Source organism: Panthera pardus, unplaced genomic scaffold (assembly GCF_024362965.1).
Source record: "Panthera pardus isolate Hobbes unplaced genomic scaffold, ASM2436296v1 HiC_scaffold_8, whole genome shotgun sequence".
In the NCBI taxonomy this organism is placed as follows: Eukaryota; Metazoa; Chordata; class Mammalia; order Carnivora; family Felidae; genus Panthera; species Panthera pardus.
This window is the reverse complement of record NW_026527013.1, coordinates 116,177,474-116,189,841: the sequence shown is the minus strand read 5'-3', so window position 1 is coordinate 116,189,841 and position 12,368 is coordinate 116,177,474. Positions and strand designations below refer to the sequence as shown.

Sequence of the window (12,368 nt, the reverse complement as noted above, 5' to 3'; positions counted from 1 at the left end):
TGAAAACATTATTCAACAAATATTTTTCAGTGTACATATAACACTGAACCTAATGGTAGGTGATGGAAAGGATACTGACATTTACTGAACACTTAAAATGTACCAGGCTCTGTGCTGGACACTTATATTATCTAATTAAAATCTTATAGTAACACTATAGATATTCTAACCTCTGTTTTAGAGACGAGGTATATTGAGTTCAGTGGTAACATGAGACATGTCTGCCAGCAAGCTTACTGTCTGGTACCAGGTAAAGCTCTGTGTCCTGAACAAAGTAAAAGAGCTGTAAGTTAGAAAAACTGGGATTACAACCCATGCCTCAAGCTCTTTTGCCACGCTAATAATAAACTATATAAGCAGTGAAAATATTTCGCTAATAAGCAAAACTCCAAATAATAATGAAAAGCCAGTGTTTCCTTTAGTAAAAAAGTAACCCAAGCATTAAGTTGGTAATAACAATAAAGTATTTATAGTAACATCCTATAATTTATAAACTGTAATTACAGTATTAAAACAGAATTTTCTACAACTTCCAAAAATTTGGAAGCAACTAGGATATGAGTTCTCATCATACTGCCAGATTAGAAGCTATGCAAATTAGCTGCAATGGAGAGTAGTATTCCCAGTATCTTGGGGAGCTGTTAGACAAAACAGAATTTCTTTATATATAACATATTACACATACGTATTACTTCTATTACATATATATATGTGTGTGTGTGTGTGTGTGTGTGTAAAATACATGCACACACACAGTTGTATTTAATACAAGACCATGGAGTTATATTGTTCTTCATATGAGAATCAAGTTGAATGCTTTGGAGAGACCCGAAGAAAGCAAATGACCAAACAACAACAACAAGAAAACCAAGAGTGATCTGTATAATTAAACATAAAACAACTATAAACAACTGAGGAGTAATAAAACATACAAGGATCCTACACTCAGATTCTTTCATAAACTTTTAAGTTCTTGCTCCAAAGCTAGGAATTGGTGATAATGCGCTAATTTATAGAAGAATGATGACCCAGGGCTCCAGGCAAAAGATACATACTCAAAGAAGACTGGCACATGAATGTATATTTATATTTTTAAGTAAAAATATATTAAACTACATGTGAATCATTTTTTAATGACCCCTCACTTAAGTCAACTTTCAATCAACCACAACCACCACTAGTCATAATCAACTCAGATTAGGGGGTTTTACTCATAACATGTGCTGATACAAATATATAGCTTTTTTCAAGAATGATAGATACACAAGAAAATCCTGGCAATAGTTAACTTTAAAATAGTGTTTCTCAATCTCAGCACTATGACATGTAGGGTTGGATAATTCTTTGCCATGGCAGTCTGTCCCATACACTGATGGGCCAGGCCCATCCCTGGCGTCTGATAAGTGGCCTCCCAGTTATAACAGCCAAATGTCCCTGGGGGAGTGAGAAGGCAGCAAAATCTATCCCTGGCTAAGAAATACTGACTTACAAAGAGAGGGACGGAATGGGGCATAAAGACTTTTACCAGCAATCCTTTTCTGGACTACTTAAATTATTACTATAGCAGGCTGAATAATGGTCCCCCAAAGATACTCAGGTCTTGGTCCCTGGAACCTGTGAAACGTTACCGTATTTGGAGAAAGAGTCTGCATATGTGATTGGAAATCCTGTGACATGGAGATTATTAAGGATCATTATGTGGGCCCTAAATGCCATTATATGGGTCTTTATAAAAGAAAGGCAAAGGGAGAGGTTTCCTTCTCTCATGCACACAGAAGGTGGTAAGAACAGAGCTAAGAGACTTGAAATACTGCCCTTGAAGACTAGAACAATGCAACCACAAGCTAAGGAATGCTGGTAGCCATCAGAAACATGACAGAGGCAAAGGACAGATTCTCCTCCTGAGCCTCTGAGGGAGCACAGCCCTGCTGACACACTGATTTTGGCCCAGGGATACTGATTTCAGACCTCTGGCCTCCAGAAGTGTGAGAGAATACATTTCTTTTGTTTTAAACTTATTAAGTTTATGGCAATTTCTTATAGCAGACACAGAAAACTGACACAATCATATATAAGAGTTTTATTTTGATTTTAAAAATCTGTTTCTGATGAGCAGATGAAATGTGTGGACAGCATTTAGCATAGTCTTAAAATATAATAAGCATTCAATAACATTGTTCATGCCACTGACACTATGACTAAGCTCCAAGCTCTTGGTACTGAGAAGAAAAATTAAGGATGTTCAAACAGTAAAACTGGGCATACATATGCACAAGGCTCATGTGAGCGAAAGCACATAAATCAGCCATTATATGATGTGTTCTTGACAGTTATGTAAGTGTTGTGCTACAATCTGTCCTGTACTGGAAAGATAAGTTGTGCATGAGGACAGCCAACGATAGCTTCTTGGGAGAGGCAAGCTTGAACATTTATTAGTAAAGAACAAACAAGGTTACAAAGGGAAGAGTATGAAAGTGAGCAAAGCAATGGAAATCAATTTGATGCTTGTAGAGATACCAATCTGACTAAAGTAAACATCATGGTAAGAGACCAAATTCTAGGGTTAGCGTTATGTAAATGGTATAGGACCCTAAAAGCTATGCTGATTTGGTTATTAAAGAGAATATTTTACAGAATGTATTTTACAAATACTGGCTTTCAATGACTTTAAAAATATAAACATAATCTGGCCCTACACCAGACCTACTAAATTAGAATCCTTTGGTGTAGAGTAACTCTAAAGGATTTGACGCCTGCTAAGGTGGAGAACCTCTGTACCAAAGTCAAATCATGATAAATGACCTACAGAATAAAAATATTATAAAGTATATGTCATATCCTTGAAGTATGTACTCAGCTAAACTAGCTTAGCATTTTCCTAGGTGAAAATTCTTCCTAAGATGTAGCCCCTCTGGGTTCTACCACATACTTTCTCTAAACTAATCCCTCAACACTTTTCCTTTCCTAAGCATATGCCCTTGATCTGCTCAGTCATTTCCCTATTTTCTCACAAATTTTTCTAGAAAAATTCCATGCATCTTAAGCTGCCCTACCCACTTTTAATATCTAATCCAACTAAGATCTGACAATATTTTATAGAACAAAAGAACCATGTAAAAGTAAAGTTCCACTAATGTATTAGAAACAATTTGTGAAACTGTCCTGTTGACCATTTATTATAATAAAACCTTAAGTACATTTATCAAGTGAAATTCTAAATCACTTTTTACAAAAGATTTCCAAAAGCATAAAATTGTGAAGGGAGTCTATGAAGAGCCACAGTTCACTTGAATCTACTTAAGTGTTTACTAAGTAGTTAACAAAGTGCTAGGCTCTGAAAGATACAAAGTATATGAAAATCTCAGTGATTTGGAAACAAACTTGAGCACTAGGGTAAAAGATAGGGGTGATCTGGGAATAGAAACTGAATATGATCCTAAAAGGAATCTCCTTTGTTGGTGGGGGGGAGAAGGGTAGTGATCTTGTTGGCTTTACCCTAGCCTGGGCTTGTTTCATGACTAAAGCTAAATATAAAACAATACAAGTTAGAGTGCAGATAATTAAGTTGTACATTCTTTCCTCTCCCATAAATACCTACATTAATTTATGCATATTTCCAGGTATTTCTGTTTACCTCAGTACTCTTCAGAAACTTCAATCACATCAAATTCTATTCATTTATATTTCCACCAGCAACAAAAGAGAGCACCTTTTAGTGTCTATCCTCCTCAAAAGTATTATCAAATTCTTTTGGTCTAATTTCTGAAAATTGTATCTCATAGTTTTAATTTAATTTATATTATGTATGAGTTTGAATATACAGTAAAACCTTGGTTTGTGAGCATAATTCGTTCTGGAAACATGCTTGTAATCCAAAGCACTTGTATATGAAAGCAAATTTCCCCCATAAGAAATAATGGAAACTCACATGATTTGTTCCACAACCCAAAAATATTCATATAAAAATGATTACAATACTATAATACAAAATAATAAAGAAAATACAAAATATAAAGAAAAATAAAATACCCTTCACTTACCTTTGACAACCTGTGTGGCTAATGTGAGGGAGTCATGCAGGATGACTTTCATTATTATGTATGGAATCACTGATATCTATTAGCTCAATGGAATCTTTTTCTTTTCATGCAGCTTTAACAAGGAACCTATCCCATGACACTTGCTTTTTGTCTCCTTTTGAAGATTTCGCAGAAACGAGACATTGTGTGGTCGTTAAACAGATTCATCACTTGTATGCTACAGCCTTATTCGAGTGATGCTTTTCTACAAAATTTTGCACTGTTTCCCACATTTTACACATCTCCCTAACCTCATTTGAAGTGAGGGATTCCACCACCTTCTTTTCCTCTACAGATGAGATGCAGACATAGAAAATCTTCTTATAAAATCTTACAACTTCAGCCACTTGCATACCTCGTTCGTACTTCTTGATGATTTCCCTCTTAACTTCCATCGTAGTCATCTGCTTCTTCTTACCGGTAGCCTTTCTTATCAACCTTTTTCTGCATGGGGGCCATTTTATAGACTTGCACAGATGTTGACTACAGTAAAGTACTAACAAACTCTTGTCATTTACTCTATTTAATGAAACTGGCAATAAGGCAGCAAAGGGTCTATATCTGCAGGCAGCCTGACCTAGAATGAAGGAAAGCTTCATTCCTAAGCTTACTCTTGTATGGAAAAGCAAATGACTGTCCATAGGTTCTTTGAAGTGACAAAAAATACACCACTGCCAGTTGAGGGCACCTTCCAATGCTCTGAAAAATCAATGATTTCTGCCAAACACCGCAGCCTGAGACCAAGTATCTGAGCATGGGAGACGATCACTCATAATCCCAAAGCGAGTGAGAGAAGAACCATTGGCTCAGTTGTGATCGTGTGACATTCGGTGTCACGTACTACTTGTAATGCAAGACATCACTAGTTTATCAAGTTAAAATTTATTAGAAATGTTTGCTGTCTTGTGGAATACTGGCAGAACAAGTTACTTGCAACCCAAGGTTTTACTGTATGTGCTTAGGAATCATTCAGATTTCCTTTTCTGTGAATTATCTGTCTATAATCTTTGCCTAACTTTATGGTTGTTCTTTTTCTTATTAATTTGCAGATATTCATTATATATTAAGGAAGTTTGCCTTTTGTCTGCAATACAAGTTGCAAATATCTTCTGCAGCTCCTATATTACCATCATGCTGTGTTTGATCACTTCTTTCCTTCACGTATATATATTGTCCTCAACCAAACTGTAAATTCCTACCATGAAAGAAAGGACATTTCTTTTGAATATCCCCACAACAGTGCTTTTCAGATCTTCTAACTTTATATACCAGCAAAATTTAAAAGAAGGGAAACCAAACTTCTAGGGGTAGTAAAGGGTGAACGTTAATTATCCTTGTAGCATCTACTTGGGCTGTCTCTCCAATCCCTTTTCACATGGTTACAGCAAATGCCACCAAGTTCTAATAGTACGACATAAGTTGTGGAACTGGGGAGAAATGGGTACTAGATGAATCTCCTTCCTGTCATCCAGGATGGTACTGAGAAAACTCAGGAGATGCTGCCAGCCACGTATTCCGTTAAGAGGATGAAAAAGTGATCCTCCACAGCAAGAGAAGAAATGAAGCAAATGTGCATGAGGAATAAAGAGATGAAGTGTATCATTCTGGCACCAGATGGAGTCCTTTGTCTCAACCTTTGGATTTCATCAGATACTCCCTGCATTTTTATAATAAATCTTACTTCTTGTTTATACCAGTTAGATGAATTTCTATTACTTAGAGCCAAAAGTAGCCTACCATCTACTCAAATCATTCCATAAAGGGACATTTTAACACCAAAAGCTGAGTAAGGAGAGAACCTCAGATTCTTAAAGAGGGAATATTTATTTAATAGCAGCTGTGTGCCAGGAACAGGTTTAAGTCCTTGAAATATAGTTAAACAAAAGAGATACAATTACTGTTTCCATGGGACTTACAGTCTAGTGAGAGTAGACAGATAATATAAAAATACAATGTCAGATAGTGATAAGCAGTTGGCAGGAAAAAAAAAAATTAAAGGTAATGAGATAGAAAGAAATAAGGATAGTGTTATTCTACGGGGTGGTTAGATAATACTGCTTATCTGAGAAGATAATATTTGAACTGAAACTTGAAATGATGAAAAGGAGCCAGTCATGTAATGTTTTAGGAAGAGAATTCCAGGCAGAGTGCAAAGTCCTAAGTTAGAAACAAACCATTACATTTCTGGGACAAAAAGTAGGGCTATGTACATAGAATATAGTGAATAAGGAGGATGTTAAAGAAGTGGTAAAGGAGTAATAGATCTAAGAAGAAGAGATATGAGATGGTGAAGTACATAGGGATGAGTTCATGTATAGGAACTAGTAGGCAGGAAAGGATTTGAAAATAACAAGCTTTATGAAAAACACACTGTATTTCTCATATTGTCTTGAATCATTGATAACTTTAACAAAACAGGCCTTTAGAAATCACCATCCCCAAGTACTCAACACAATCTTGAAGTTAGCTAGAAATGAACACTTCCTAAGCAGAAAATATCCTGTTGAACATTTTTTTTTTAATTTAGAACAAAAGCAAAGCCATTTAAAAAGAATCTAGGATGATAAAATTATAAAGGCTACTCCACATTCTATCCTATTTACTATGATCAAGGATGTACAAAGGTCTTAGTTAAGGAAGAACATAAAAATTTAAGTTCTTTCTAAGCTACAATAAACACAACATACTTCACTATTACTAAATTGGACATTGCCTAGGTTAAATACTATCAGAGGAGAAAAAGTGGACACCAGGCTTCTAAGAACAGCCACAGCATAATTTAACAAAGTCAACAAAGTTGTGAATTTTAATCTTATCTTTACTACTACAAAAAAAGGAAGAACTTCTCCCTTTGTGGTGAAATTGGGTACAAGGGGTGCCTTAATATCTCTTCCTCTGAAAGCTTTTTAAAATAGAAGACCAACCTGTTTGAAGAGGTTCAGATATGGAACACCTCATAGAAAAGAGTTTTCTCCAGATCCTTCCAGACAACTTCTGTGTAAACTAGGCAAGTAATCAAGCCTACATGGCTACTAAGATTAACGTCAGTTAAGTCAGGCTTTGAAAGCTCTACTGTACTCATGAATCTCATCTTTCATTATGTTAGTTAGCCCACTTAACAACAGACCAAAAAGTAGACTGTTAATAACACAATCTATAAAGAGAGGTACTTTGCGAGTGTGGTGTGAGTTAAAAAAAAAAAAGTCATTAGACACCTTGATCAAGACTTGATTCTAAGCGCATCCTCCTCAACACGTTGCCAGCAGTTTGGCAAAGTGCCCGAGATGATTAGCAGCCAGTGTACGTAAGGGAGTGATATGGTCAACCTAAAGTGTATAGTCTCCCCCCAGTGGTCATAGACAAATAAGAAGAGTGGAGAAATCATTGCAGCTTCTGTGAGAATGACCACAAGATTCACTATGCAGAAACTGGTTGCTACAAAAATGAAAGAAAATCTTTAATTCAAAACTAGCAACCTATCAGTAAAGAGATATTTTACGTTTATATGTTCTTATGATATTCATAAATGTGAAGCCTAGTTTTGGAAGTAAAGAACTGACAGGTAAAATAAAACTAGCATAATTTTTCTCAGTATAATTTTTTAAGGAATAAACAGTATCTTCAGACAACCCAATATTTGTGTTATTTAAAAACAGGCAGGTGTTCATTCTTCCTGAAATAAATAGCATATCCCTTGTAAGTCAACCACATTTACCCAAAGTAGAGTTCTGATATAATTTAGTCACTTACCAAATAAATTACCTTGGAAAAGAAAATTATCAGTGTTATATACCTAATGTCTACTCTGCAAAACACTCTTTCAAAAACCACCCAGAACTACTATAATTTATATAAAGTAAGTGATGTAAAACATACAAATGGGTCCTCTTGTTTCTTTGAATATTTATTTCCTTGGTGTTTTTACAATTAGATAGCCTATGACTAGCACTTACCCTGTATTATTTGCAACTCTCAGTAATAATTTGCTGTTACTCCCTTCTAACAAAGCTTCGACGCCAAAAATGTCAAAGGTATTTAATTAAAGCATCTGCTGTCTTCTAACCATCAATTATTAAAATGGTAAAATATATCTTAAAAATATAGTAAATACTCAACTTCAATTTAAAAGGAGCCTTTTTAAAAGGTAACACAATTATGGTTGTCTTGGTTATCCCAAGCTAAAAAGAAGGGGAGTGGGGAAGGAGGGAGAGAAGCAGGCGGTGTAGTCTTCTGGAACAATTTCAGCCTGAAATGAGACTCAGGAAAAAAGCAAACTGCTCCCTCAAATGTTTAAGAAAAATATGATTCATTTCTAAAAAATCCAACAGTTGGCTCTGAGAACAAAAAAGGAGTCTGTCTTATATAGTGCTACCAGACTTGCTTAAGCACCTTAATTTTATTTAATCTAGAATGTAAAATAATCCATTAAAAAAAATTCCAGGTGAAAAAGGAATTGAGTAGCATCAATGAGGACACACGGATGGACAGATGGACACACGCACACACCCGTGGTGTTTTTTCATAAAGATATTTACTGTGTAACCCCACAGGACAAAATAGAGCAATTAAAAGTGTTACCATTTGAATATTATGTAACCCTAGTCTAAAATAAAAGAAACATGGACCTTAAAAAGTAACATGTAGTGCAAACATATATTTAAACAGGTATTTAAATATATGATAGATTTCCGATACAAATGACCTCAAAATGACACAACCCACAAAAGTTCTTTGTTTACTGTAAAAAGGCCTCAGAAGATATGACTACAATCAGGCCTCATACCTTACCACAACTCCACAGTAGATACCTAAAATAAGCATTTATTACCTGACGTCCGTTGTTATACGTATGTACCGCAACTATCTCTGCATTGATAGTTACCTTGCCTAATATATTCGACATACATAAGTTTCCAAACGACCATTTCAAAGATTCCAAGGATAGAAATGGCTGCTAAACCATACTCCAATTGAAGAGCATTTTTACACACCTCAAATGTTGTGAGCCATATTACAAGAAGACTAATTCAGGAAGCATAAAGTAAAATTCCAACAATCCCCCAAGGCGTAGGAAAGAGTAAAACGTGGCTAGCTTCTTGACCTTAACAAGCTGTTTACAAGTAATGCGGAGAATTTTCTGAGCTTCCCCATCAGCCTTCAATTCCCTTCCTCGCCTGCCCCCAGCCCCCTTACATAAATGCATGCCCCAAGTGATGGAAGTTTAACGGCTATAATCTCCAACTGTAATCTCAGGAGCTGGTGAGATTGAGACTAAACTCCCAATAAAGTGTTAAAAAAGTCCTTCTGGGGGGAGGGGGGGGAATCCACCAACCAATCCACATCCTGCCATCATACTGGCCTGTTTGAGCCCTCAATCGACTCCCTAGGGGCCCTTCACCCCGCCAAAAAAAAAAAAAAAAAAAAAAAAAAAAAAAACCCAAAAAACAAAAGACACCAGCACCTTTCTGGTTCCATATTAACGTACCGAGGATCGAAAAACACTGCCTCAGCAACGAACGCCTCCGGAGCAGCGTGTGCACGGCCCACAACCACTTTGACCAAAGGAGTCTCGTGCCTCGGAAGTAGCAGCAGTAGTTGCAGAAAGCCTCCTCCCGCAAGAACTTGGGGCTCGGGAGCACGCCAGAAGCCGGCGGAATCGCCCCCTCTCGGCACTGACCCCGGAGGTGTCAGTCACAGCAACTACCGCCCCCGGCGCGGCTCTCCATTCATGCCTTAAACGCCACTCCCGCCGCAGAGGGTGTCGGCGCCCGCGCACCGCTTCCAGAGCCTGGAGGGGGCCCTGCGCGCCCCCAGCCCCAGCCTTGCCCCAGCCGGGGCCGCGCCGGGGAGCGCGTGGAGAGAGCAGGGAGCCGCGCGCCGGCGGGCAGCATGGGCCAGACACGTTGCCGCGCTCCGGCCCGCCCGCCCGCCCGCAGCCCGGGAGCCAGGGGCCCGGCAAATCGCGCCCCTTCTGCGCCGGCCGGGCCGGGCCAGGCGCGCGAGCAGTCCTCCCCACCCGCGCCGCCTCCGCCGCCCGGGCCCCCGGCGCGCCGAGCCCAGGTGCTGAGGGGGCGGGGCGGGCCAGGGTCCCCGCGTGGCGCACGGCGACGAGCAACAGGGCGCCCCCCGGCCGGCCGCGGCGCGCGGCGAGACCGTTACCCCAGAGGCATGGGGGCCCCGGCAACTCACCGGCTCGCACCTCGGCCGCCTCCGCGACGCCGCCGCTCCCCTGCGCCCGCCGCCGCTGCTCTCCCTCAGCCGCAGGCGCCGCCGAGCAGCCCCATCTACAAACTCGGGGCTCGTAGTTGGGAATTGGAAATGCGGCTCTCACTCCTCTCCGCCTCCCCTCCCTCCGCCCCCTCCCTCGCTCCCCACTCCGCCCCGGCTACGGTCGCCGGAGCCGGCGCCACCACCGCCACCACCGCGCGCTCGGCCAACCTCCCCTCAGCCGCCCTCCTCCCCCTGCTCCTCTCGCCGCCGTTGCTGCCGCCGCCGCCGGGGCGCGCGCCTCCTCGGCCTCGCGCGTGCGCCGGACGCCGGGGAGCGCGCGCTCGGGCGCGAGGAGGCGTCGCCGCCTCCGGGAAGCCGGGCTCCGCCCCTCCGGCCGCGGCGCGGCGGCCAGGTGGAGCCCCCCTCCGAGCGCCGGCAGACAGCGCCCGCGGCGTCGGGGCCTGACGGCGCCGCCTGCGCCCGGCCTCCTCTCCCGGGTCTCCTGGCCCCGGCCCGGAACCGCGCCCGCAAGAGGGTCGGTCAGATCCAATCGGCGCTGTTCTTCCGGGCCGAAATCGCCGCTGTCATTCAGCATTTACTAACAGGCAAGGTACTTCATGGGACGTAAAAGAGGCTCCTCCCTGTCCTTTCCAAGAGTTTACATGAAAAGAACCCAGTCTTGGGGCACAAAGGATAAACAGACTCCCGAAGGAAAGCCTCTGGAGAATCTCCTCCCTTCCCCTTCACACACACACCCATGGTTCTGATGCGTATTTAGCAGGGTCTACAACGCTGATGGTGTCCTTCGTGAATTTTTCTCCCGAAGGCCCAGCCGGGGAGAGTGATTCACACCCCAGGAAATGGACTGACACGAGCCCTTTTCATAGAACCGAGGGTCTGGTATCCCGTGATAACTCCCAGAGCTATCTTTGCTGGATATTCCCAGTTCACCAGTTGTTCAGCTCCTCCCAAACATCTGGCTTCACCAGACCTTAGAAGGGGCAGCTACGCCATCCTTGCCACCTCAACTCTGACTCTGCATGGAGGATGGTGAACTGAGATGAGTGTCCGGGGGTGAGATGACACATTTTGACAGGAGCGCAGATTGAATTTTTCAGTTGAAAGGAACTGAGCAATGCAGTGCAGCAGAGGCTCTGGCTAGAAAAACACAGCAAGGCAATCAGAGAACTTCTGATTCCTTTAACATCTAGCTCATCCCAAAAGATCTCTGAACCGTCAGACCTGTGATGGGGGCTTTTGAAAAGCTGTTAGCGTTTTTCCTAAAACAATTTTTTTACAACATGTTTACCGCAGTCCTTTCAAACCGTGAATGTAGAAAGTGCAAGTAAAACTTGACATGTGAGGACTATCACATCAGGAGCCCTCCTCAGTGCAGCCTTTCTTGGCTTCTCTTGGGCTCGTTGCACAGTCCTGCACAAAGCAGGATGATATATAACAAATGTTTGCAGACTGAGTAAATGCATCATGGTCCTTTGGACTCAGGGATGGAGTTTCAAACTATATAGCCCTCCCCCCCCCCAACCCCCCGTGAGTGTGGTTATTATGAAAGAGAGGGAGAGAATACTATGGGTGAGGTGTATTAAGAAGGCCTAGTTCCCTACACAGTGGTTTTTCTCCTTAGCCTCAACCAAGCACTCAAAGATTAATTTACTTTTCCAGTAGGGTCATTAATTTTACAAACCAACATGCAAGGGGAGTTTGTCCAGTATTAATTGAGAGCCTTCTTTCCTGGAACAGCAAATCCGAGGAAGGGAAACTGGAAGCATTTAAGGAGACCTGAATGTACTAAAGGGTACAGAGTGGCTTTGGACACATGTTTTGTTCCCCTCCCTGTAATCAGGCCAGCTATATGAAATCAAGTAGAGTGGCTGGTGTGCCCAAGAGTGAGGCAAGGTGGAGGCGGAATGGAAGAATCAGGTTTCTCTTCTCAGAGACTCAGCATAACTTTAAGTCTTCCCTTTCCCCCTCACTTGCTTCCACAGGATACCTAATGGCTCATTCCTGCTGCACCCCACCCAGGCCTCTGAACTTTGATCCTCTTCTCCCTTCTGACCCCCA

The 12,368-nt window shown here is 41.5% G+C and overlaps 1 protein-coding gene across 1 annotated transcript in view; it reads right to left on the bottom strand.

The window, feature by feature from the left end:
• Positions 1–10,884, bottom strand: part of LOC128775478 (translation initiation factor IF-2-like) — a 46,763-nt gene extending 35,879 nt beyond the window's left edge. Inside the window, exons 1-2 of the mRNA XM_053896732.1 lie at positions 10,469–10,884; positions 9,565–10,363 (exon numbers count right to left, since the gene is read on the bottom strand). Of these exons, the coding sequence (XP_053752707.1) occupies positions 9,586–10,363; positions 10,469–10,884 (1,194 nt within the window). The 3' untranslated portion in view covers positions 9,565–9,585. The remainder of the gene's footprint in view (positions 1–9,564; positions 10,364–10,468) is intronic.
• Between the last annotated feature and the right edge of the window lie 1,484 nt (positions 10,885–12,368).